The sequence below is a fragment of the Fusarium vanettenii genome, assembly GCF_000151355.1.
Source record: "Fusarium vanettenii 77-13-4 chromosome 4 genomic scaffold NECHAsca_3_chr4_2_0, whole genome shotgun sequence".
Classification (NCBI taxonomy): domain Eukaryota; kingdom Fungi; phylum Ascomycota; class Sordariomycetes; order Hypocreales; family Nectriaceae; genus Fusarium; species Fusarium vanettenii.
The window spans coordinates 2412820-2439209 of NW_003315879.1; the positions used below are offsets into that span (position 1 = coordinate 2412820).

Sequence of the window (26390 nt, forward strand, 5' to 3'; positions counted from 1 at the left end):
AGAGTCCGGGGTAAAAAGTAGCGGGCATGGGGGGCGGGAATGCGGAATGCGGAAAGGGTTTGTTGAAAATCTGGGGAAAATCCGGGGGTGGGAGAGAGAAAGAAAAAAAAAAACATGGGGTCGGCGACGGTGATGGAGGGTGGCTGGCTGATTAACAACAAGCGAGAGCAAGAGATGAGTGAGAGAATGAGGTAATAGTCGTTGATGATGAATTATCCGTGTATCATGAATGCTATGGATGTTATGTTATGCTAATGCTTCTAGGTATATCTTGTTTGTATGTTTGCATGGTATATATGTGTAAATGCGCTCAAAGAAACCTCCCATGCGTATAAATCAATAATGCGTAACCCATAAGAACGTCGGCATAATATATAGATGCCTTTCGTCAATGATAGAAAATGCTTGAAATATGTTGTTGCTGCTGAGTCGCCACCAGAAAAGACGATCAGTGAATGCCTCCCAGAGAAGAAAGCCCAATCAAGACAAGACAGATGACTCGTTCTCGTTGGTTGGTGTGTGTGTGTGTGTGTGTGTGATGAGACAGGAAATGACCACCAGAGAAAGAGAAGGAGGATGAGGGGTGCGATTTGATGATCCATGCCAACCAGACCAGACGAGCCGAGTAGAGTTGTAACAAAGTACTCCGTAGTGCAGACAGAGAAGTAAGTAAATGCAAAGAGTCCGACAAATTATACAACCGCCGAGGTAACCGCCCACCAGATGCTAATGCTATGCTCATGCTAATTCTAATAAAAAACATCATGCCGTGTCGTGCCATGCAGTACAGTCGACTGCCCATCCATGCATGCCTGTGCCCATGAATGCCGCCCAAGCACGTAGGCGAGGTGGTATCCGTAGTTCAGGGGAAGAACAAGAAGCCTGGGGAAAGACCACCGTCGACTCCCACACTAGCTCGCGGCAGTGTCCAGGGAGGCATGACCCTGTAGCCTGGCCTGGCCTGTTCTGTCCGGCTGCAAGAGCCAAACCAGACCAGACCAGGGGCGGCAGAGTCTGTGTGACGGGATGTGTGTGTAGCCAGGGGACAGGCAGACGGACAGACAAGACCTGCAGAGCCAGAAGCGGGGGATCGCCAAACGAAATTACCGATGGTCCCCGAAAGGCAGGCAGACAAGAAAAGAAAAGAAAAAAGAATAATAATAGAAAGAGAGAAAGAAAAAAAAAATGACAAAAGTGCCGGCCAACTCCGTTCCAACATGATCATGGTGGAATGCTGATGATGCGAGATAAAAAAGAAACGATAATAAAAAAAATAAAAAAACACTTTTGAGCGCCGGGGAAGTGTCCCGTCAGCAAGAGAGCCCCTCCCAAGGTACAACATGAACCACCAAAAAACCCAACCGAAACACACAAAAAGGAACGAAAGAAAAATGAGGAATAAAAAAACAAGCCCACTTCGAGCACCGCGTGCTGTGCTTCCTCCAGTGCCAAGTGGGAACTCGACAAAACTAGGAACCGGGAACTGGCAGCGCCATGTCTCGCTCCCTCCCAGATTGGACAAGGCGAGCAAAGAAAGACAAGACAGAAGGTCAAGGGCCTTGGCTGAACCCCTGCTGGTACCTGTACCTGTACTTGAATGCAGTGCAGTGCAGTGCAGCTCAGTGCAGTAGTAACCCCCGACTTGCAAACCCCGCAAAAGGGCCTGCAATCGTGATCAATCCTGCCCCGACCGCCTCACCCAATCCCCGTCGCATGTATGCCCGGCGCCGCGGTTGTGACACGCTCACCAACAGGCCTAGCCCCCCCCCCCCCCGCAGGCACTCTCCCGCCATTCAGCTCAGCCTGTGCTACCACACCAGCCAGCCTGCTGCCAGCCTCACGGCGTTCACGCAGGCTGCCATGGATGCGGATGACAGGCCCCGACTGACGGCTCAAGATGCCATACGTTGAGACATGGTTCGCGTCCATCTCATCTGCCGACCATGGGTGTCACAAGCTCGATGCTCTTGGGTCGAGAGTAGGTGCCGGGGTGACGTGAAGGCAGAGGCCGGTCCATTCCCGCCGAAGTCACATCGTAGGTGTATGCGCCGCTGCCAGCGCCGTAGTAGCCACCGTCGTACGTTGAAGAAAAGTACGCCGCAGAAGGTCGCCCGTACGAGCTGTGCGGGCTGGTCGCTGCGCTGCGACTAAAAGGCCACAGGTTGGTCGAGCTGCCCGTCGGGGACGGAGGGCTAGGCGGCCGGACATTGAGGGACCGGAGCGCCGAAATGGCCGAAGTGTGTTGGTAAGCCGAAGCTCCGGCCCCTGGGGTCGCCGGTGGGGAGCTCAGCAGCATCGAGCTGGGTCGCGAGGGCGATGCCCGCGGGATGATGTCCTTGGGCTCGGGGTTGCCCGCCGTGTAGAATGGGTAGTTGGCCGACGCGTAATGGCGGACCGACGAGGCCGGTTGTGACGTCGAAGTCTGATCAACCCTTCGACAACTGTAGCAGCCATAATTAGCATCGTCCGGGACTCACGGGGGGATCGAGGTCCACCGCTGAGTGGGTTCGTAACATACCTGTCGGAGCAGTACAGGAACATGTCATCACGAGGGATGAATTGCTTTTCGCACGTCATGCTATCGTATCGTCAGCAAACTCACTCATTGGAGGGGTTTCTAGAACGAATTCCGTCGCCCTCCGGTTCGGCTTCTCTCTGACGCCAGGGGCTGTGCTTGGTTCCTGAGCATGACGGCATTGCGACTGCCAGGGCAAAAAGCAAGGAACCCTCAGAGGATGAACCCGATCCGGAAAGTCGAAATCAAAGAGATGAGATGACGTGAGACGTACCAGAACTGCGGGAAGCTCTCCCTCTCATCCTCCCAAGACTCTATACGCTCTCGTTCACGTTCGCGCTGGCTTCGGCCGAGTTTCTGCGGAGTGTGTCGCCGAGTCATGACGGGCCGCTTATACTTTGAAGGGTCGGTCGCTGTGACAGTCTTTCGCACGTCTGTTGATGATGTGTTGGGGAGGCCGTGACCAGACTTTTTCCGGCTGTGATGCATTGTGTGTGTGAAAAGGTGTTGAAGAGGGAAAAAGAGAGACTGATAGAGGACGACACCTCAATCGAGAGGGGGGGAAGGGTGATATGATATGAGGCCCGGTGAAGGATAGCCGACGAGAAGGGTCGACAAGGTACTTAGACTTGGCCTGGTACCGCCTGTAAACCAGTGGACGGTACCAAATTTTAGGGCAATTGGAGCCGCTGGGGTCGGGTGGGAAGCCGCCTCTCCAGTAATAGATGGTTCGACTGCGGGGGGGGCCTTATCGTGGACGGACACTAGGCTGCAGATTTCCCCTTTCTCCCTGATTTGATCAAAGAAGGGGGCACGGGGGGAACAAAGAGATGGTTGCAAAAAAATTTTCTTGTCCTTGTCCGTGTCTGGATCAATTCCAGAATTGTGTGATGCCAGGGTAACTCGGGGTGGCAAATTGTGTTCGGGGCCGCGTGCAGGGACGACAGGACAACAAATTCCCCGAGAACGATTGCGGATCGAGACGGACGGGTAGACGGACGGGTAGAAAGACGTTGGACTGATTGATCCTCAGAACAGAGATATGATAGTCGGACAGAAATTTTTAGTAATAAACGTAGGGCAAGATTTGTTCGGCGAGATATCCCAGATGGGCGAGTAAGAGACGGGATCGTCGCACGGGTTGTTTTAGGCTCAATAACGACTTGGGGAAGCCCCGGTGGGTGATCTTTTTTAAACTCCCGAATCTCGATGAGTGAAAAATTCCTTCACAATGAATCCACTTCACGAGAGACAGACTCGACGTTGCGTCACCGTAAAGGCACCGCAGGCGAGAATAGAGATGCGCAAACGTGGAGACGAGGCTCAAGCTATGTCTGATTCGGCCGCCGTAAGAAGCGGTATAGACTGTTCAAGCGTCGAGTTGCAAGGACAATGCCAGGGACCAAAAGAGGCCGAACGTCCAAGTGTCGTGTAAGTCGAAATTTAGGCGACGGGGCCGGGTGGTAGTCGAAAGGGGCGCTCTTGTTAGCGCTGGTTGGTGTTGTTGGTTTCGCTGGGGGAGCGTGGAGACAGGACGACAAGGTTCGATGGTGCTGTAGCGAGGGAGAGAGGGAAGAGGAATTGTCTCTATTGTATGCCTTCGATGATGGTGATGGTGATGGCGGTACGCAATCGTCGTTCTGGATGATTCAATGCAACCAGACTCAAGGCAGGCGAAGTCGGGGCACGCGAGTCTTAAGTATCAAGCTGGGGCACCTGTCAGTCACCTGGGATGGTGACTCGCTCGACAGGTTGTCGTGATTGATTGAGTGAGCGAGGAGCCGAAAGCGGAGATGGGACGCCCGCAACAAGTCAGCCAATGACCCGCCGCAATCGACACTGCGAGCTGCGACTATCGGATTGCGCGAGAAGCTGGGACAGGGTTGGGCCGAGGATCCTCTCAGGGTGCCAGTCCTCTGACAAGGGGACTTGCAGGGTCGCGGCAAGGACTGGTCCCAACAACAGGCGGGAAACCTGCAATTATGGGCTTGTCGAAAAGTCGGAGACTTCTTGTGACCCTTTTTTTTTGGTGGATTGGGATCCCGCTGGGGATTCGTTGCTCTACAGTGGCGTGGTGTGGAGAGGATGTGTCAGTTGGGATGCAGAAACGGAAGCGTGAGGCCTTGTGCTTGAGCGTGAGCGGCTGGCCAGTGTGTCGGTAGACGCGTGCGTATGTCAAGGGCGTCGATTGTGAGGGTGAGGGTGTCTCAAGCTGACTGATACGATGTCCGCAGACGTCGTCACGCTATCAACAGGCTGATTCCTGAGCCATCAACGAGAGAAGGCAGCAGCAGGCTGAGATTGTATATAATGAATGGTAACTGGTTCTTTCGAAACGATGCAATAGCAACAGTGCTCAGCCCAAGAGTGAGTGGGAAGAGGACGGATGATATCAAGGTTGAAGAGGTGAGGATGGAGTAGGCAGCTTGACCACAGACCAACCACCTTGAACCTGGACGGGGTCTGGGGAATGGGGGTCTCTTTTGTATCTTTGACCTGGCACTCGCAACCGTGATAGATAGGTAGCGATCCATCCTGATACGCGTGCGGCACCAGGGTTGCATTATCAGACGTGCGAACCAGGTACACGTCGATGCGAACTTGAGCAACAAGGGGACCTTTGGGATACCTGGCGTCCCTAGCTCAGCTACGGCACATGATAGCGTCGCTCGGACACGATGGTGTTTGGAGGGGAATCTCAGAGACGTATCTCGTCATCATCATGTCTGTGAAGGAGCACCGTACCGCACCGTACTGCGACTTGCGCAAGCTCCGACGAGAGCAAGAGCATGATCCCTAGGACTCTAGCTGCGCCGTGCAGCCGCGTATCAGCAGCGACCGCAGCCAGCGAGCAGCAGCTCGTGCATGTTCCTCTCCGCTCATCCCGATCGGAGCTAGAGGATATGGATGGATCACGGAACGGACGAATGTCAGGGACGCATCCACCGGCCATCGGGGGTGTGGGATTGAAGCTTCAGTACATTGTAGGAGGGGGTGTGCATCTCTGTTGATGATCTTCCAAGGGTCCAGGGAAACTTGTGTGTGGGTTCGCCCCGGAGGATGGAGCTCCCAAGACCGGGAAAGAGATGGCCTCAAGGGTTTGCCCGCCCAAATTGATTTGATAGTGGTGGTTTGGTCCGTCATCATTCATCCACGGTGTTGGGTAAAGGGTGGGCAGGTGACGATGGGACGCGGTGCTCTGTCGCAATGCCTCTTTGGTGACGATGCAGGAGCAGCCACCATCGCGCCTGCCTACAGAGTGCCTAGCTCCAGCGACTAGCAATCAAGGTAGGGGCCCCTCCATCTGCCGCCCGTGGCCCACCCGAGAGGGAGGCACTGGGCAACTGGGCTGGGGGGGGACGCCTGGTTTTCTCCACCGGGGCGCGCCTGCCTGGGGGGGACCTGCTGCTGCTGCTTGCTGGCAGCCGCAGCCAGGCACAGGGAAGAAGGAAGGAGGGGCCGCTGTATGGAAGTCACTGAGAAGCACCTGCCCTGGCGTTTTAGCGGCCCTGGGAATGGAAGTCTACCATGTACCTTGGGTAGGTACCTTCCTGCCAACCAGCGGTGGTCGTCTCATCCACCCCGCCGAGCACGTTTCGCCGTCTTGCGGTGCGTGTTGCTGGCTTACTCTTGCGTCTTTGCGACGCCATTACGCAACAAAAGTCAGTTTATGGCAAACCAGGGGTGCGCATCGTTTTTCAATGGATTCATTCTTTGCACACCGTCTCTTTCACTCGGTCAGGCTCCAAGTTCTCTTCCAATGTTTCTCCCGAAAGCTTCTTGTCTGCGGGCCGTCACAATCTTGTTCCTGTGTGTGTGTGTGCCTGCTTGTGTGTGTGTGCGGGAAGCAAAGGCCGCTAACTCGGGATAAAAAGGGTGTGGTTGACAAGCGTGTTACTATGATGTGCATCATCGTTTGCAGACCCAGACCTTGATATCCAGTTGGTGGTGCACGCGAAGGGAGGGAAGAAAAAGTCCGAGGAAGAAGAAAGGAAACAAAGAGAGAGAGGTCGTACGGGGCCTATCCTATCAAACCAGCCCCGTGGGCAACTGATTCACCCGTAGCCGCATGGGCACCACATGGGAGGGACGGATGGGGCGGGGAATTTTTTCCCGCTTTGTTGACGATGATCCATCCATGTGGGTTTATTTGCTTGGAATGAATGGAGGTGAAGGATAGGACAAGACAAGATGGTGATTACATGATATGTAGATTGCGTACGAGGTTACTCCCAAGATCCATCAATCCTTGAGCCCATGTGGGTGAACCCAGAGGAGCCCGTGCTCCAGTGCATGAATTTTCCTGGATGCAATGTCCAGCCAAACCCACAGCTTTCAAGCCTCCATCACCAAAATCTCCACCATCAACAAATTCCCACCAACATGCCTACAATAATGTACCTAGCTGGCAAGTGTAGTTACGCGGACGACGTGCGTACCTCCGGGACGATCGAAGCACCGCGTGTCCGGTCACGGCCGCAGCGAGCGACTGCCGACTGACTCTGGACATTACATCACCGCACATATGGGGTGTGCCCTCTCCAAGCCCATTGTCCTTCTCATGACAACTATCCGTACTCCGCTACTTTGTAGTTACGGTATCACTCCCGTCCAGGACCCAAGGTGGGGTTCGGTTCCTTTTCTCTCTTCCCTCTCAAGCAAGGGTCTCTCTATCTCTAGTCGGTATCTTCAATCCTCCATCGGATACGGTGGAAACCTTGTAGGCAGTTCCCCCTGACTTCCGTTCAACATTGCCGACTCGACATGGCATGGGCATAGGCAAGCGGTTGAATTGGCTTGCGGGGCCGGTCCAAGCAAAACCTCCCCGGCGATGGATCCAAGTTGACATTGGAAGCGGGGAAGGGAAAAGGGAAACATTGGATCCTCTCCGTCCATTGAAAGCGCCAACAGCTTTCGGCCCCAGAAAAGCCAAGCTTGATGAGACGCCATCGACCGCCGGGCCGACGACGATACGACTTGGACTTCAGGGAAGTGAAGCCAACGATTCAGCTGAGTCAAGTGCCACCGACGGACGACTCGCTTGTGTTTGTTGTTCTTTTTTATCCTCGGTCCAACGGGCATGTCTGATTCGTTCCCCCGCTTGTGAAATTCACATCATCAATGAGCTGCGGCTGCACCCTGACGACAATCATCCAAGGTCAGGGCCAGAGCCAGCCAAAGGATAGAAGGGCATCAGGGTCGTCGCGGGCGCGCGTGGGAGAAGCCAGCGTGGGGGTTCCCATCCCCAATGCCCTGCACCCACACCTACTCTTTGCTTCTGTGTCTGGGGTTCCATCAACTCCCCCTGGGTTGGCGTTTTCGCAGCAGTTATTTCCGTCCGTCCAGTCTGATTCGGTTGGCTCGCGTCCAAATCTGGGGCAGATGACAGGAATGGCCTGATGAGATGAGAAAAGCAAAGGACGACTGCAACTGTCATGACTATCAAAAGGCGGACTTTTGTCCAGTTTGTGATGTGTCTGAAACACTGCTACGATAATGCGCCCAGAAATGTCCCTTCCAATGTGCAGGGTTTCGTTACTCTTGACACCGTCTCTAGCCTGGCGGTTTGAGCCTTGTCCGTGTGTTTGTCTGTCCATGAGGGTTGAGGACTGACCCTCCATCAAGGTCCGGGAGCTAAAATGTCATTGACTCTAGCTTCTAATTCGTCCTCCCTTGAACTCTTTTTTTTCAACCTGCCAATTCCCCGTCCCCCGTCCGGCTCATGTAGGGACCCGTCGGGGTTCTCACTTCAAATTGGAAAGCCTCCACTTGCGGCTCAGCAACAGCCCACGAACTCGGGTTGCGGAGCCTCTCTTTTCGACAAAGAAGAAAGGAAAAGCAGAAATTTTCATAACGGTTCCGAAAAAGTAGCTTGAATCCAGGGGTTTTCCCTGAGTCCTCTAGATCCATGATCCTAGAGCTCGTGGTCATGGCTTCAGTCACATCATCTGTGCTCACGGGCCAATCGTTCTCGCACGCTTGGTCGGGGTTCGCTTATTTCACCATTGAAGGGATGGCCCCCTCGTCTGACTTGACTCGGATATCTTCGGTGTAAAATCCCCTCCAGTGACGATGCAGGCAAGGGCCAATCTTCAACACCACGCCCGGCCCAGTGACGATGGTTTCGCCAGCTAACGGACCAAGACTGCCATCTCAGGCAAGGGCTGTGAGTCTGGGCCTGTTCCCTGCTTGCCGAGAGGGCATGGCAAGCATGTAGGTAAGGTCTAGGTAGGCTAAGCTACGGATAAGGTCTGGGCGATTATCGTAGGGCAATAATATCTGGCTGGCAACCAGCATGAGGCCAAGATAAGGGCCTCAAATGCGCTCTACGCGCCGGAATTTCACGACACCTCACCAACCGACAGCCGCAGGTCGGTCCTGATTCATTCTCGCACAGTAAATGATGTGATTTCGTTTATTGATACGAGTATGGTCCATCAGTCAGTCAGTTAATGTCCGCTGGTAGTGGAGTTGACTCGCCTGATGCGTGCTTTCGGCATTCAACCCCTTGCCTTCAACGGCGTCAATATATGGATTAGACATCAAAAGAAGCAACACTCTGTTTGATCCATCTTCCGTCCGCCCACTTCAACACACGCATGTCGTGCATCACCTTGACGCCCACTCCCCACTCGATGCTACCCTTCCTTCTCCCCTGCCTACAACAGCTACAGCTACCTACCCTGAGATGGCCTCTCGCCACATCTCGCCATGCCCTCCCTCTGGCTTCTTCGAGAGAGATGTGACTGGGAGAAACCACCTGACCCGTCGCGTGTGTTGTTCTAGACTAGAGGAAGAGGGGGCTGCAACGTTTTGCCTGCCCTGAGCGAACGGACAGATGCTGCAGATGTTGTGTCGTGTCGTGTCAGATGCATCAAACCTCCCGTTTTCGATACTGCGCTTCTACGGCTGAGCAGCTCAGTTTAGCTTATCGCGACCGAGGCCATCCAATATCTTATCCAGACACCCCCGTCCATACCAATGTTCCATGTTTAATGCCCGGTTCAATCTCTAGCTGGAAGCTGCTCCTCTCCGGGTAAACAACCTCGTGATCGCTTATCTCCCTCTCGATTCAGTCTCCAGCATGGCCTCGTCTGTGCTTATTTGCCTGCCCGGTGATTTGATTATCTGGCTGATCTCCTTTTCCCCCTCCACACCACACCAACTGATATCTTGCCGCCCCCATCTTGACTCCACGCTTCGGCGATCAAGGGACCAAAAAGCAAGAGCACGCGCCACGGCCGAACTCAATGGGGTAAACCAGTCGATCCATCGCCCGTTGCTTAACTAAACCGCCGCATGCTCGACTATCCTATCGCCGAAGATTCCCGAGCCCGAACCCAGATCGACATGTTCATCGTTGAATCGTCTCTTTGGAGAGTCGTCATCGTGAGCGTTAAACTCGGCAGCTGTCTAGATCCTCAGCTAGTCAATCCTATCATCAACTCCCCCACGCTGACGTCTTTGATCACTCTGCCTCGTCACACCATTCGCTGCCTGCATTCACTCACCTCGAGACGCAGCCTTGCGGATACCGCGGCTTTACCCCAGAGACATGAATCCCCTCGGAGACGGCCAATCCCCACAGCCAAGACCCAGAGACGATGGCATCATTCCCGGCGGCTCTGTTGAGGTCCATACCCTAGGCGGGGGAGCCGCATCGCGTCAGTTATATGTCTTATGGCGAGTTGACGCTAGTTGTCAACGACAGGGTTCGATGCTCAGCTTGACGCCAACATAAAACTCGTAGCAATTCTAGGCTTCTATGGGGTGATGGCATGCAAATTGACTCAAAGCTTGACAGTTGAGAGATCTTCTCGCCTCGTCATCAAGACAAGCAATGGTGTCAATAACTCAACAACGACGCAACCTTTCAACATGGACACCACCCTATCCTATACGCCTGCAGTGTTTGGCAGCAATGTCACCCCAACTCAAGAGTTGACGTTCTACCTTTTTCGCTCGTATTTCGCAATTGTTCCTGCAGTTCATGCAACCTATACCCTACATCTCCTCGGACCTTCGGGACCTGTGCCACCTCAAGAGTGAGAAATGACAACAAGACTTGTAGGCGGTGAATGATCGATGGGAATATCTCGAACTGGACCATGTCTCTTCTGATCGTCGCTATCCGCTAGCAAATAGGACCTGGGCAGTGTTAGAATTATTGCGTTGGACACTCTATTCTGCCGCTGGTCTCTATTAGGCTGGCCAAGTTGGAAGTCGAAGATAGCCACCACTCGTGCTTATGGTCACACAAACAATTAGGCACGAGACCATAGCTCACGGAGAGTCATTGTGACACGTTCCAGCCCGTCCTCTGTATGTTGACACAGTAGCCACCTTACTCTAGGACTTGAGCGGTGCCAACTTGATGCCTATGGGTATTGGGGGATGGGAGGACGTCTCAAGGGAGGGGACTCCAAGCTATTTGGCATCCATGGATACCTGCATTTTTGTTAAGTATGCTAACAATGTGTTTGTAGGTGAGCCCTCAGCAGTAGCTCTTGTGTAAAATCCGTCCCTGTACGGAGTTACTAGTTAGAGAGGCATTCATGTGTATTAAGTAACTGCCAAGCTGGTACGCCGAACCGCACTGCCCTTTTTAAACGGATAATGGACTCTGCCTGGATGACTGGCTCTCGAACGACTGTAAGATTCAACCACACTGCACCGTCGTGCTCAAGTGAGAATCAATGAGTGGTGGTCTTTCAGCCCAGGAATGGTTGCTCATACGATTGTCACTGGTAGCCGAGCGCAGTATTAGGATCAATGCCGACATAAAATTCGTACAGGTAGACCTGGAGGTAAAATGCCTTCGTGGAATAGTCAGCTTACTCGCATTGCTCCCCCTGACGATATCACACACCACCATGGAGCGGCCACCATATGAGCAAACGGCGAGCGTAACATGTACCAAGACACAAAGCACCAGTTTTGTCTGTTGAGAACCTATGAATATACACATATGCGAAGTGTGCACGGCAATGGGAACTCGGCAAGATGGTAGTTTCAGCTCGAGTCTCGTTATTGCAATGACGTCTGCCATCTCACTGACACGCTGAAGCTATTCAAAAGAGCCACTACATCAGCGGCATTGATATTACACATGTATGCTAAACCCCTGGCTCTAAAAAGGAGAGGATGAGCCACGGGCAAAAAATAAATGGTATCCCGACAAAAAGTCCGTTCGCTGCCAAGTCGTTGTCGTTCCGACTCCAAGTACTCCATAATTCCTTTTCCTTCATTCCTTCACAGAGTCGCTATAATGAAGGGTTTGAGCGTCAAGCTCAGTAGTGTACGCAAAGAAAATTCCACGTCTCTCATTATCCGATACCCCCATGTTATGGGTGGTAGTATGTCTGGTGGACCGGTTCTCCCGGGACCTGTGGTGTCCGTCTGTCGGTCGCCAGCTCATGTGGTGTGCCAGTTGGAAAGTATCCGGGCTCAGTCTTGGATGTGTTAGATCCCATCGTGCCATCGTAGTGCGGACTCCCAGGAGAATGGCCTTGGTCCGGGACATGCATCATGCTCACCTGCGGGATCCAGACGTTGCCATGGGCATCGAACTTGGGTTCATTGCTTGCATGCGGAGATATGTGACCAGTGTTATCGACGTTTTCCGAGGGCAGTTCCACTGGTGGCCCTTGGTGAGGCTGGACTGTCTGTGGTCTTGACTGGAAAGGAGGTGGGCTCGCAGGGTTAAAGGTAGACGACTGCGGACTCCATGGGCCCGGCGAGTACTGGTTCGAGCTGACGGAAGGGTGGGCAGGATGGTGATAGTCATATGGCTGTGACATGGCCTGTTGAGACCCGGTGCGGGTGTTTCGTCGTCGATGTCGTCGAACGAGGCAGAAAATGCCGAAGAGAGCAGCAATAAGAGCAACGGCTCCGCCAACCGCGATACCAACAATAGCCCCAGTTGAGAGCTTATCAGATCCACCGTTACCACCATCACCCGGTAGCTCTCGTGACGGGGTCCGTGATGCGACCGATGCCTTTCTCGTCATGAGGGCGTTGAGATCATCATGGTCAAAGCCACCTGCCGGCTTCGTCTTGGTTGCTCCGCCGTCCTTGTTGCCTCCCACGACCTTGATGACATCTGTTGGGACAACATATTTTGTCTTGTCGGGTTCGTAGAGAGCCCAAGGGGCCTTGTTCTCGTTCTGTCTGCCCAGGTCCATGAGGTGCAGGCCCCATTGATCCGGGACATCGCACACATCGTTGAGCGGGAAGAAGCCACCATGGACAAACATCTGAGCCTCGTTGACGACGTTACAGGTAAAGCTGTGGTGGGGGAAGGCTCCGGTCTTGTTAGTATCGGTGGGATACATCTTGATCCACTCAAAGGTCGGCATCGTCAAGATGTAGATATCGTCGAAGCCGATGCTGCCCTCTTCCTCGCCGCCACCTCCATAGAGATAGCTAAAAAACGTCAGCTTCCATATCAGTTGAGCCTAGTAGGAGGGTACTTACATATTGTATGAGGACTGGTCTTCCACCCAAGTAACGCCTGCGCAGAATCGTCGTCGTACCTCGGGAATATCGCCAGTCGCGTTTTGCATATAAAACTTTCCGCTCAGGACGTCATAGAGCATGATTTCTTCCATCGGTTGTGCTTCCCAACTGTCGTTTCCAGTCGCCCGGATTCCACCAAAGTAGACGAGCATGCCACCGTCTCCGACCGGGACGTAGACCATGACGCCCTCTGCTCTGCCTATATCATCAGGTCCAGTACTGTTAGTCCACCTCTCAGAGTCCATCTCATATCGGAGGAGGTAGGACGTTGGCACTTCGGGTGCATCTCCCCAATCAGGGACAGTCGCGTTGTTCATCCATCCTCCGTAATAGTAGGCCTCGCCTCGACTTGGGATGGAGACGCCAGCTCCGTAACTCAGTCCGACGATGTCGTTGTCCCTCGGGGACCCGAGATTCTGCCATAGATTGTTGATGATGTCGTATTGGTAGAGATCGAAATCCCATGGTGTCTCGTCATAGAACTCGCCGCCAAAGAGATAGATGTACTTGTTAACATCATCAGGCCAGAAGATGCCACCACTGACGTCAGGAATTGTCGAGTTCTTGCTGAGATTGGCATACGGCTGAGGCATGCCCGAGCCAGCGACAGCATTCAGGTCATGATAGATAAAGTAGGGGTCTGAGTTATCGCGTCAGTAGCTTCTTCCCAAAGAAGCATCTTGGCCGAGCCGAGATCCAAGATCGCCAAGACGGCCGGATCGACCTACTGGAGAAATTCTCTGGTGTTCCGGAACCACCATCATATGTGACCAAACCTCCTCCAATGTATAGCTTGTTGTCGACTACAGCACTCTGATGACCCCATCGTCGACAAAAGTTGTTTATCGGATCCCGTTGTTGAACCGCGACATTGACGTGGAAAGCAAGGAGTGCCAGCCCCAGCACCACCAATCGCTCGTGTAGTCGGCCGGTCGGAGACAGTGAGATCCACATCATGGCTTTCACCGCGACGTAGCATACATGCTCTCCGAGGATACGCGTCGATCACCAGTCGCTCTGGGTACCTGAGGAAGGCGATGTAATTCCAGACGGCCGAGATGGTCGAAATCTTCAATGTTCCGTGGGTGGTGACGAAGAAGAAAAAAGTCGACAGTGAAACAGGCTCGTCAAGCATAAGCAACACCCTAAGCCAGACGACGGACGCACGCTGATCATGGGCAGGGGAGCCCCAGCTGCCAGGAGAGGGAGCGCAACGGCAGATGAGAGTGGCGGAGGCGGCATCCGGGGCTGTCCATGTGTGTGGTCCAGACTCGCGCCAGACTCCCGCCGCCCGACGCCTCGGATTGGAGGTCCACTGTGCTGTGTGTGAGAGCGCCATGGGACGAACAACTCAGCAACAAGGCGCTGCCTTGAAAATCGGACGGCGAGGGGATGGCTGCATGCATGCGCTATGCCATCCACTCACTCTCACTCGACAGTACACAGCCAGCGGCTCAGCGCTCAGCGGCTCCCGTGTTCCTGCTAAAGTACAGTACGAGGTCGCGGGTGTGGTGAGACGAGATGCCATGTCTAGCACTGCGGTGCGACAGGCTTGTGCTGCTAGCCCACTCCTTGACCATCTTGATTCGCACAGGCCTGGGAGCTGGACGCAGCTAGGCAGGCCAGCAGATGAAGACCTGCCAATCGCGCGCTGCGGGCGTCCCTTTCAGCTCGTAGGGTCAACCAAGCTCGACGCCGTCCTGGCTCGGAGTCGCTCACAGGGCTGAATGGGGTGACACCCACTTCCTGTTGGGCTTGGGTTCTGCCCCCAGTCCCAATGTATACGTAACCAGTCCTTCGGGAAATCAGGAGACGGAAATTAGGAAACTCTAATAAAGTTCATGTCTCGAGGCCGTTGCAGTTGTCTCTGTCTCTTCCGGCCTGCGCGGGATGAACCCCTTTCTGAACGACCGCGCTTGTCTGACATGATCATGATGATGCTGCATGTCGCAAAACCCCTTGGCTGACCGATTTTGAAAACCTGCATCATATCTCTCACAATTGGGTCCTCCTGCCCCTGGTCTGGTCTCGCACAGCTCTCATCCATCCATCCATCCATCGACTCAGCCTCGGGGATCAGTTCCTTCAGCTAGACGCCGCAACCTTTCCATCCACCCATCAAGTGGGAGACCCAGCGCCGCACGGAAATCGCCGTCCAACAGTCCTTGCATAGGGTGCGCCTCCTGCTGCTGGTACCCGAGCCAAGCATCCTGGTTCTGCTCTTCAATGGCTTCCAGGTCCCGCGTGGCACAACCCGCCAAGTCGAGGTCCGTCGAAGCTGCATCATCACGAAGAGCCACAACTGAGAGGGATGCCCCAATTGCATTTCTGAAAGATTCCACGACAATCTCCTCTGCCTGGCCCTCGGGCATCAGTAGGTTCCCGTTTCGGATCAAACCTTCGAGCTCGGCCCCCGATAGTCGCCATTCTTGCCAGAGCGATGTCACCGCGCCTAGGCGACCTAGAAGGACTATGTAAGCCCGATAGATTTCCAGGGCCATCAGTGTAGCGCCATCGTCGCGCCGCTCCCGGAGGAAATGAATGGCAACAGTTCGAATTGATCCGTGTGCAGTGTGGCTTTCTGCAGCATGGGTATCGTTGCGGATACCCGTCAATAGACTCAGGAGGGTCTGTCTGTCGCCAATGTCGAGGAATTTTGACTCTGAATTGACACTGAGATGGTGCGAGTACGTCTCTAAAGTATCGAGGACGTCACCCAAAGCCTCATCCCCAAAGTATCCATCTCTAAAGGCGATATCGAGGTATTCCATGGTGGCTGCGGGCTTGCCCATCTCGGCTGAAAGCCTCAGCCCAAGCCCACACAACGGCTCGCCAATATGGGCGCCACTAGACGATAGTCTCTGGCTAAGGTTGCCAAGGAAAGCCAAGAGGTCGTGACAAGTTGCGCTTTTCTCCTGGCAGCCGTTCAGAATATTCGCGCATGCATCCCGAACCTCGCTAGAGAGGCTGGAAGGTGGTCGCCCTCGGCCGTTGTGGAGCGTCTGGTGAAAAGACGTGGCGTCCAGGCCTGAAGACAGACATTGTGAAACTAGCCTGCGAATGCCGATAACCGTGTCCTGCTCTCTTAGGGCTGATGCGAGCTGGCTGGGAGACGGGGGTTTGCTGGTCTGCTCGGACTGCGCCAATTGATTGCGTAGCTGAAACCAGTGAAGCAATAATTCGTCGTCCTGTTTGGCGTGATCCGGAATCCCATTTTTCGAGCAGATGGTGTGGAGAGTGTTGGATTGACCCGGTGTCTCGGTTTTCAGAACGTTAGCGAACCCTTGTTGGCCGTTGGAGGAGACTGGTGGGCCTGATGTTGAGCTAGATGGGGCTCCGTTGAGGGCTGCGGAGAGAATGTCATGGCTCCCGAGTTGCCAGGAACTGGTTGGGTCCATCGACATCTCGAAAACCTTGCGCCGGGACCAATCGACCTCGCTCAACAGCTCCTGGAGCCGGCTTCTCAATGCCTGGCGCTTGGGATCCACAGACCAGTGTTTGAGCATCTGAGCCTCATCGTCCTCGGTACACGTTCGCACGTGCTTACTGTCCATGTCGTCGAGGTCGAGGAGGAGATTATTGATCTGGAAGAGTTCCCGATTCGGTGGCGTCTTGGGTTTTGCCCTGCCCCATCTGTTGATGGCATAATATATTTCTCCGTTCTTGTCCTCTTTTTTGATGAACGTCTTTTGGCGGGTTTGTTGTGCTCCAGCGCTTAGCGTTGGTTTTGCGACCCGTGGTCTTCGGGCAGCTGCCGTGCGCATCATGTTGGCGATGGAAGGGAGATGAAAGGTTGGACACGTTGCAGCAGGCGTGAGAGGTAAAAAGCGTCAGAGAAAACAATTGCAGACGGAGGAGGCTTGAGGCAACACGCGACTTAAAAAAGTTGTGATATCATGTTGGGAATTTGAATAAAGCAAGGAGGAGTTGAAATTGGAAAGTGGGAGAAGGCAAGACCTTGCCGCGCATTCATTCCTGCTCTCCCCGCAGACACGCGACATCCTCGGATGGCTTTGACGCCCCTTACTTGACAAATCCCCGCCGTCATCAGCCGTGAAGCCCCCCCCAATTGCCTTGTACAGGCTGTTTTGGTTGAAGTTTACAGGCGTTCTTTCAGGCAGGTGCTGCCCCAACGGTCCGATTCCCCGCCCCGCAACCCCCTAAAACCTGGGGAAGTGGAGGCCGCTACGGCAATTGGAATGACCAGCGGCAGATCCGTGGCTGTGCGACTGAGCCACATCGGCGCCGCAATTACACTTTTCCGCTTGGCTGGTGTTGACAGTGACTCTTGATCTCGCATTAAGGTGAATGAACGGAGCAACTCAACAGAAATAACACAGTCAGAACACAACCAAAGCTTAGTTTTGTTTCCAACAACCTGAATTCACAACACTCCACGGAGCAACCGCATCACTTACTTCATCACATCAAACCGACAGTATGGCACCTCCAGCAAAGAAACGAAGAACAGAGGCGGTCGAACCGTCCTCTGCAGAAGAACCAGAGACTATTGAAGAAACCCCCGCCAAGGCAGGTGAGACCGACGAGCTCCCCAAGCCCGACGAGCTCCCCAAGCCCGACGACACAATCGCCACCGAATCATCCACCGAGAAGATGAATGACGCGCCAGCTCCCGATGCCAACCCTGCTTCTAAAGCCAAGGATCGAATGGCCCGCTTCAAGGCGCTTCAGGCGCGAGCAAAGACTTCAGCGGAAACGAACCTGAAGGAGGCTACCCTCGAGTCTCAACGACTAGCCACCGATCCCGCGCAACTCACTGCGCTGCACCGGAAACACGCCATCGCGTCGCACAAGCTGCTCAAGGCAGATGTGGAGGAAGCTGGCGAGGATTTCGAGCGCAAAAGAGCATGGGACTGGACTGTCGACGAGAGCGAGAAGTGGGACAAGCGACTCAAGAAGAAGGCGGCTCATCGCGACAACAACTCCTTTGCAGACCAGACGCAGGAGGCCAACAAGATATACAAGCGACAGCTCAGAAATATCAACTACGATATGGAAAAGTACGAAAAGGATAAGCAGGCTCTCATCGAGAAGGCTGCAGCATCGGGCGGTCTGGACATTGTCGAAACCGAGGACGGCGAGCTCATCGCTGTTGACAAGGATGGATCTTTCTACTCGACTGCGGATTCCACGACATTTTCTCAAAATAAGCCGGACAAGGCGGCGGTCGACCGTCTTGTGGCAGATCTGCAGAGAGCCGAAGAGCAGCGACTGAAGAAGAGAAAGGAGAGGATGGCACAGAATGGCGACGAAGGAGATGTGACATACATCAACGAAAAGAACAAGCAGTTCAACCAGAAGCTGTCTCGGTTCTATAACAAATACACTGCCGAGATCAGGGACAGCTTTGAACGAGGTACAATGATTTAGAGGGAGATGGTCCATAGATGGCGCTTTTTAGTCCCCCGGGGTATTATACAGTCTAGCGTTGTGCTTTTAATACATCATCGTAACCACGGCCACTACAGCATTGTTTTCCTCCATGCCTTGCTGGCAAGTTCCTCAATATCGGGCACTTCGAGCGCGCCCTTGACGCTCTCGTCGCCCAGGGCCTCAACCACAGCCTCGGCGACAGTCTCAACCTTCATCGGTTTGACGCCAGCCGCACCCATAAAGGTCTTGAAGTAGTTGCCGGTAAGATCGTTAAAGGCAGTGCCCAGGCCGACCATGGCAGCTAGAGGCACCGTAACGGGGCGTGAGCTATCAAACATGAAGGATGGTCGGATAAAGATGCCCCTCAGCTGAGGGAACTTGGTGGCAATGGTGACTTCGGCCTCTCGTTTGGTCGAGATGTAGCGTTGAGGAAGGACAGGCGCTCCTCCAGCAGCAGAGATGTAGCAGAGGGAGCTCACATTCGCAGCGGCGGCATGCTTTGCTAGAGTGACGGCACTGTCACGGTTCATGATCTCATACGAGAACTGGTCCTTGGGGTTGGGAGGCTTGATATCCTCGCCTTGTCCTCGCTGCAGCGGATCGACACCGCGGTCGCGGACAGGCGCAAAGGCTTTCCGGAGACCACTGATGGGCGATTCCTTGCCCGAGATGGCGCCCTTGTAGTCGGCTTCGAGGAGGATGCCCATGCTGTGGACGACATAGTCGGCGCCGTTGAGCAGAGGAGCATACGTAGCCGGACGGAGAATATCGCCGCGCTCCCAGCTAACCTTGTGTGCCCACGGAGGGGGAGAAGGGGACGAGGTGATGGTGTCCCATCGGGGGTCTCCGGAACGGCTTAGATGAGAGATGAGCTTATGATGTGTGGTGGTGAACTTGCGAGAGGCATTACCTGATGGAAGTCACATCCCAGCCTCTTGCCACAGCATATTTGCAGATTCGAGAGCCCAGAAACCCGGTTCCTCCGCAGACGACGAGCTTCTTTGTCGCAGACATGTTGGTGTTGGTGTTGAAAGTGGTGTGATGTCAGGGTTCACCCGGAGCTAGGTCGAGCTTCAGAGAGCTTTTAAGTAAGAATAAAATTGGACCAGCTGCTGGAGGAATATGAGGAGCAACTGAGACAAAATCGCCAAAGGTGTGACGTGCCAATTGAACCCTACGGCCGAGTCCCAGTAAATATTGAGCACTTCCCGATGGGAGAGAGAAATCAATGAAATCATCATCGGACCTCGAGGCTGTGAAGTCTTTGTGGCTTGCGTCTGTACTAAGCGATTATTGGCTGAGACAACTGTGGCGCAACTCAACAATCAGTCGCAAGGCTGACGCCCGTCGCCAATTCTTTCTTCTACATTTCATCTCTTCATCACCCGGCCATCTCCCATTATCATCCATTTCTAATCGCGCGGGCGCATACCTCTTCTAGGGAAATAACTACTACACCATGGCGCCTCAAAATCAGCTAGGAAAGCGCGTCAAGCTGACGCAAGTCCGACGACCCTTCATCGTTGGAAGCACCGCCAAGCCCTTCTCAGATACCAACCCGCGACCAGCAGGCATCCCCGACATCCACACACACTCCTGGCAGGTCTTTGTGAAGGGCCTCGACGATACAGACATTACATACTGGCTACGCCGCGTGCAATTCAAGCTCCACGAGTCGATCCCTAACTATGTGCGAAGTACGATCTCGATCCACCACTCTATGCGCGCGACGAGACTAACGGCGAAATAGTGGTTGAAGGAGAGCCTGGAAAGCCATTTGTAGTCAACGAGACGGGATGGGGAGAGTTCGACATCACTCTCAAGCTCTACTACGTTAATGACTCGGGCGAGAAACCCCAGACACTGTACCATTACCTCCGCCTGCATCCTTATGGGCGGAACGAGGAGGAGAAGCAGGCCATGGTCGCGTCAAACGGCGAAATCCGAGCATGGAGCTACGAAGAGCAGCTTTTCAACGAACCCTACGAGACATTCTACAACATCCTTACACAAGGCGCCGTGCCCAAGGGGTGGAAGCCGAGCGGCGGCAAAGGCAAGGGTAAGACGCGCCTACCGCCACCGCCTCCTACCGATAGCAACGAGGTATGGGAGCGCTCAGCGATGATACCAGCGCATAACAGGCCAGGACAACCCTTCAGCCTCGAGACGGAGGCAGCCGAGATCCGGAAAATAGCAGATGCCCAGGCCCAGGCCGAAGAAATGTCCAAGAAGATTCTGGCCGAGCTCAAGTCAAAGGAGGAGATGCTTGCCAAGCTCAAGGCGGAGAATCAGGCTGCTGCTGCCGCGAACAAGTCTTAGACGGAAGCGGAAACGGAAAAGAAAGCAGAGAAGCCGGGAAAGGGCAGAAAGAACAAGAACCACCACTGGTAGATCACAGCTTGAACCCGACAGCACGCATCATGGATTGTTGTTCAGGCGCCAACATGATACCCGACTGCGTTGTGGAAACTCGGAATTAGGGGGCATGTCCGTTTACAAGATCCCACTTCCCACAATGAGTCAACAGACGGCGTCATTCCCAGGCTTTGACGTTCGATTGGACGTCGTCTTGCGAAGTCGGCATGAGATGTGCCAACTCATCAAGCTCTGGTCCACAATGGACGCCAGGGGTTGACAGTGGAGGTCATGAGGAAGTTGTCAAACATGTTGACAAGTCAGGGGTTGAATCAGGAAGTACGCTCCTGAAAGCGGTGCACATGGGATAGACTGGGCGCTTAGAAGAGAAGAGAGTTTGTTGCATGTGTTTCCTTAGACCGCCATGTCACAAGACAAGACTTGACACTGAGTCATCGTATGGTGAGAATCTGGAGTAACGTCACAAGAAGCATCGCCAGGTAGCCCAAAGATCTTTGAATCATGTGAATTGGAGTTGTCTCTGCAGCAACACAAACACTTTGTGGGTGCTACCCAACCCGCCCTTCCGGTTAACCCTTTTATCCCATACCATGGGTTTTGTGCCTGTTGATATCTCGGCCATTCCCAGTCCCAGCCTACCTCACCAGTCCTACTCCATAACCGTTCATCAAACACCTTGTACCAAGCCATGTGTGCAAACCATCCTCCTGGGACCCGCGACCAACCCAAAAACACAAAGGTAACCATATCCAGTCGCACCCTGCGCGACCCCTAGAACTCTTATAGTGTGATGCTATCGGCTCACACATGTAGAATGGACCACAAAGGAAATAAAGACAGTATCCACGCCCCAGCCTGGCCGGTCATAACTCGTGATCCGGCCCACCTTTTTTTATCATCGCCTCTTCCAACGCCCGTTGCATGTACCAAAAGAAAAGCTGGGTCAGGTCGTGTCCAAAGCCTGAAACCCTCCAAACACCGGCGCCTGCGAAAAAGAATGAAAAGTAAAGAAAAGATCTAAAGAATGGAGAGCGGTATATACTGATGCTCATGATCCGCAATTTTATCGAGTAGCGGCTTCGTATGCTGGTGGTGGCATATCTTCGCGCTCCTCCCAGTTTCCGCGTTGTCGGTTTTTCTCGTCGTAGACGCGTTTGGCAATTTCGCCCGCCATCTTCATGATCCAAGCTTGTTCGAGAATGACAGACGAATTCTCTGAACTGGTGCTTTGATTTTCCAAGATGAACGCCTTGTCCTTTCCTGCCTTGGTGCCGATAGTGGCAGCCGTGGCTGCAAAGCTCGGAGGTTCAGGGGCTTGGTCAGAAACCAAAAGGGGTTCCCTCTGTTGGGATTTTTGGAACTCTGCCATCAGCGGAGGAAGGCCCGTATCCTGCACGCTTCTGAATCGAACCTTGGCCGGAGTGGGCGCTTCGGCAATGACAGAACCATTTGTCTCTTCAGGAATAGATTCGTCAAGAGCAGGCTCCGACAATGGAATGTTGAGGGATTCGGTCTCTGAGGCCTCGCTGATAGTCTCTGGGGTAACCGCCTCTGACTTGGTTTGCCTCAAATTGACCACTCTTGTCTTCTTCTTGCGACCTGCCCGTGATCGGCTGCCATGTCCAAGTGACAGGCCAGTTGTAGCTGAATTCAAACTGACGAGCGAGGGTCGAGCTGGGAGATGACCGTGCGCAGTACTTCCGGTATCGGAGAAGGTGTATGTCGTAGAGGTGCCAGCAGGGAACGAGTAGGTCTTGGTGAGAGAGGGTGTTGTGATTGATGGCGTTGGCGCTTCAGAACGACCGTCGTGCCCTGTCCAAGCACGGAAGACCACATCGCGAATGCCCGGAGTGAAGAGAGATAGAGTGCGGTGGGAGTCTGTCAAGGCGGCAAGACGTAGCAGGTTTTTCTGCGAAAACAGAGATTTGACCTCGCCGCTCCCATTCAGTGTAAGCTCCGAGATGGCGTTGGGGTCGAGGAGATTGCCGTTGGCATCGACAGGGTCCTGCGGGGGACTTGCCAGAGGGTCGACACCTGCTTCATCTTCCGTCTCCTTGGGGGTTTCGGTTCCCTTGTTGGCTTGATCGGGGCACCATAGTTGAAGGGACAATCTGTGAATAATCGCGGGTAACTCGTCCATCATGAGATTTCGTAATTGCTGTTCGATGGTCCTTTGTAGATAATCGCGAACGAACTGTATCGAGTCGAAGGTCGACGAAACTTTGAGGGATTCGAGTGGGTCATTGCGGAAGACAAGGGTCAGACCCTTTTGCTTTGAAAAGACGAGGATGATGAACGCCGAGAGTTTAATTTCAGACAAGGTGATCGAGAGTGGAATGGTTAGGCCTGACGCAGCGGCCAAGGGCTGAGGGGAGGTGAAAGTCGGCTTCGAGTATAGGTACGTGTTTAGCGGATTGGCCTAGAATTGCCGAGTTAGTGTGAGTCTTAAGAGCATTGCATGAACGAAATCGGAGCTACCAGGCGCTAACACGCCCGCATGTGACAACGCATTGAATGAGCCCAATGCGCATATCGCAATCAAAATGAGGTGGTATCCGAGAAATGCAATGTGCTGGGAGAGGAAAGTCGAGGAATGAGGGGAGATAGTGGGCTTGTGCTGGTGCAACATGGCTTGGCTGAACTGAGGGGTTCGTGATGTTGAGCGACCCGACATGTCCACCACCAGAAAATGGTGAGAAGGGATGCAAGACGCGAGTAGCGATCCCGCAGATGTCCCTGCCGTTGTGCTTTGGGTATTTCGAGTGTTGTGTGTTGTGCGCGACGCTGAGGCTTCCCAGTGGTCGTCGCGTGAGGCGTTGACGATATCGGATATGACGGAACAAAGAGGGACATACTTGAACTCTGGTCTTGAGCGTCAAGAAAGCATCACCAGAATAAGTCATCTTGAAGATGCCCCGGAACCTATCCTCTGCCAAGTCGCCAATTTCTAGTATCTCGAGGTCGGGGGGCACGGTGCCGAGGTTGAACTCGCTGACGAGGATATCGTCGACAATGATGGGCGGTTTGGGGCTCTTGTTCAGCGCCTTGGTCAAAAGGTCGCGCGCACGACGGTAGAAGTCGGCATCAGCCGTCAACGGCGACCAGTTGAAGTTGAAGGCCATGTTGAAATGGCTTTCACCTTCTCACAACCATGGATAGAACAAAGAGGTGCCGTCGAGTCGGCAGCTGTGACGAAATCGCGAAGCGGGCGAAGCACTGACAAGGGCGCGCGTGCTAGATGGAGCTCGTGTCGAGGGGCAAAAAAACAAATCGATCGCGAACAAGCGAGGGGAAGGTTTGGTTCGTCGTCGGCTAGGGGATTTCGAAACGAAGTCGGCGGGCGGTGAAGGAAATGGAAATGGAAAGCAAAGGTGAGACAAGAGGAGTCGGCGGTGAGCGAGCTCGACAATGAAGGTGGGTGGCTAGAGGACGGCGGCGATAGGTATAAAGAGGAGAGAAAATAAATCAGGATGGATGAATGGATGGTTTGGATCGTGGAGATGACGCTACAGGATCTCCCGGGGCCAGAACCTCAAGGATGATTGGGGGAGCCGAGGCCGAAGTGGGGAGCTCGGGACAGCACCGCACCTGCACTGCAACAATTTTTTTCACTCAGGGCTTGACACGGCCAATACCACAGACGCTGGAGGTAATATTAGTGGGTATGGGTTTGAGGTGTCTTAGCGAAACCGTCAGAGGGCCGCTGAAAAGAGGCGGTCTTGGAGGCTCGAGCCCCTGGATTGCAGCTGTAGGGTTCCAAACTTGGATTTTTGGCTATGTGAGGGATTTGGTTGGTCCGTTGGAGCCGGCGGAATGGCAGGGTCTTGTTGTTTGTTTCTCGGAGTTTAGCGGCCGAACGGAGTTGGCGCGGAGTTCAAGATGTCCAGTATAAAATCTGTGGGAGAAGAGGTGGTCCAAGCAGACTGAGGCAGAGCAGTTCGTCGGATCCAAGCAATAAGAGGCGTTTCAATTTGAATTGTTAATGCAGTGAGCGGCAGTCGAGGCAAGGTAGCCCTAGATGTGCAGCACAGCAAAGCAATGTGTGCAGAGCTGCGCAACGCAAGGTTCGCCGATGGACTCGGGCGCTTCGCGAGTTCCCGAGGAGGCGTCCTGCCGTGCTGTAGCCGGAACGGTGGCCGAGGAGCTGGGCTGGAGGCCCACAGGATTTCGTCAGTAACTTCAGCCGGGCCGGGGACTAGTCGCGTGACCCCGTCGTTGTCAGTGAGTTGGCGCGTCTCTTATTGAAGTGAGGAGAAAAAGAAGAGGCGGGCGCAATTGTGCTGTGCGCAGACGTAGTGTGTGGTACGGAGACACATCAATTGGGCTTTGTCAAGTACATCAAGTCGAGAACAATCTGTGCGACAGAATCGTTAACTTTGTATAATTCCTGACGCTCCCGAACTCACTCGCCCCCCGTCCTCCTCATGCGAACGTGCAGCATTGAAATTTCGCTTCTCCCCACTGCCGATGCATCCTTCCCTCGAGGTGCGGCGTCACAATCAGATGATGGCGCCTTGCACCTCTTGTGAAGCCGTCTCGTGGGTCGACGAATGCATCAGGTGGTTCGATCTTCATCCAGACTTTCTGGGGAAGCGAAAGAGTTTGCTTACGCGAAGACCCCTAAAGATCAAGAGTTTCTTTTTCTGGTAAGGCATCGCCAAAACCATCTGGCCAAGGTATGATTTTCGTTAAAACACGGGCCAGCGGCTCTCTCCGGAGTCCTCCGATCCATCCCACTTGTCGGGACACCGGCCTCTGGTCAGCTCTGCAAGCACTTCCACCAACGACTAACCTTGGATAAGAATGACCGGGAGCGGGAGCAGGTGTTTGCGCGGGCATGAACGGAACCAGGAGGCAGGGCAGTTTGAACTGAAGAAGTCCAGTAGATTGGCTAGCTACCTTGGGTAGGGCTCGAACTGCAAGCCAGTGCGTTCTTCTCAAATGCATTGGATCTTGCTGAGAGTCGTATTGTAAAACCTCGTCAATGCGTGATTTGGTCATGTGCCATGGGGGCAGCGATAAGCACCTCCTGCCTCCTCCTTTACCCCACGGAGAACCTCCGCTTGCCCTCCTCTACGGTCTCGCCCACCATCACCACCGCCTCCACTAACGGTCGGAGCGGTGCTACGTTTTTGAACATGTAAGGCACCCGATTCTGGTGAAACACTAACCCTATCACCTGACGAGTCGACTGGGCTTCACATTCGTTCTTTTCAACATGGGCTTCTAAAAAGAGAAATCGACACGAACAGCTATGTGACGGCATCTTGGGTCACAGAGGCCTTTGTGCTACCCCAGCCTTTGAATAATCTCCGAATCCGTTGTGTCTGGGTCTGCTCGACCAAATAAAGAGTGTTACACATCAATCACTCGAATGCAGAATTATGACGCCCCGGGCGCTGCCTTTGTACTACAACAAATGCCTCGCTGGGTCAAGTCACGGGAGCCAGTGCGTGCGTTTACTGCGCATGCTACAGCTGCACCATCACAGTGCGCTACGCATGTTTCCAGTCGTCTGGATAGAATCAGTTCTGTGAGCGAGTTGAGACTCCACGTGTAAGTCTAGGAAGTGGGCAAGTGTGCCTAA

General features: G+C 53.9%; 7 protein-coding genes across 7 annotated transcripts; 2 read left to right on the forward strand and 5 right to left on the reverse strand.

The window, feature by feature from the left end:
- Positions 1 to 1930: 1930 nt before the first annotated feature.
- NECHADRAFT_79258 (uncharacterized protein) lies at positions 1931 to 3004 on the reverse strand (the record flags this gene model as incomplete). Its single annotated transcript, XM_003052215.1, has 3 exons — positions 1931 to 2432; positions 2519 to 2578; positions 2790 to 3004. The coding sequence occupies 3 exons, from the start codon at positions 3002 to 3004 to the stop codon at positions 1931 to 1933; spliced, it is 777 nt and encodes a 258-aa protein (XP_003052261.1).
- An 8855-nt stretch (positions 3005 to 11859) lies between these two features.
- On the reverse strand, positions 11860 to 13987 carry NECHADRAFT_38610 (uncharacterized protein; the record flags this gene model as incomplete). Its single annotated transcript, XM_003052216.1, has 3 exons — positions 11860 to 12940; positions 12992 to 13673; positions 13762 to 13987. The coding sequence occupies 3 exons, from the start codon at positions 13985 to 13987 to the stop codon at positions 11860 to 11862; spliced, it is 1989 nt and encodes a 662-aa protein (XP_003052262.1).
- Positions 13988 to 15096: 1109 nt separating this feature from the next.
- On the reverse strand, positions 15097 to 16800 carry NECHADRAFT_79260 (uncharacterized protein; the record flags this gene model as incomplete). The annotated part of the gene is made up of 1 exon (XM_003052217.1): positions 15097 to 16800. One exon carries the CDS (start codon positions 16798 to 16800, stop codon positions 15097 to 15099), a length of 1704 nt encoding a protein of 567 aa, XP_003052263.1.
- An 847-nt stretch (positions 16801 to 17647) lies between these two features.
- On the forward strand, positions 17648 to 18424 carry NECHADRAFT_37870 (uncharacterized protein; the record flags this gene model as incomplete). Its single annotated transcript, XM_003051764.1, has 1 exon — positions 17648 to 18424. One exon carries the CDS (start codon positions 17648 to 17650, stop codon positions 18422 to 18424), a length of 777 nt encoding a protein of 258 aa, XP_003051810.1.
- Positions 18425 to 18516: 92 nt separating this feature from the next.
- On the reverse strand, positions 18517 to 19441 carry NECHADRAFT_79262 (uncharacterized protein; the record flags this gene model as incomplete). Its single annotated transcript, XM_003052218.1, has 2 exons — positions 18517 to 19282; positions 19338 to 19441. 2 exons carry the CDS (start codon positions 19439 to 19441, stop codon positions 18517 to 18519), a joined length of 870 nt encoding a protein of 289 aa, XP_003052264.1.
- Positions 19442 to 19886: 445 nt separating this feature from the next.
- YDF2101 (uncharacterized protein) lies at positions 19887 to 20746 on the forward strand (the record flags this gene model as incomplete). Its single annotated transcript, XM_003051765.1, has 2 exons — positions 19887 to 20124; positions 20178 to 20746. The coding sequence occupies 2 exons, from the start codon at positions 19887 to 19889 to the stop codon at positions 20744 to 20746; spliced, it is 807 nt and encodes a 268-aa protein (XP_003051811.1).
- A 547-nt stretch (positions 20747 to 21293) lies between these two features.
- Positions 21294 to 23925, reverse strand: NECHADRAFT_68554 (uncharacterized protein; the record flags this gene model as incomplete). The annotated part of the gene is made up of 2 exons (XM_003052219.1): positions 21294 to 23222; positions 23659 to 23925. The coding sequence occupies 2 exons, from the start codon at positions 23923 to 23925 to the stop codon at positions 21867 to 21869; spliced, it is 1623 nt and encodes a 540-aa protein (XP_003052265.1). The 3' UTR covers positions 21294 to 21866.
- Positions 23926 to 26390: the final 2465 nt, after the last annotated feature.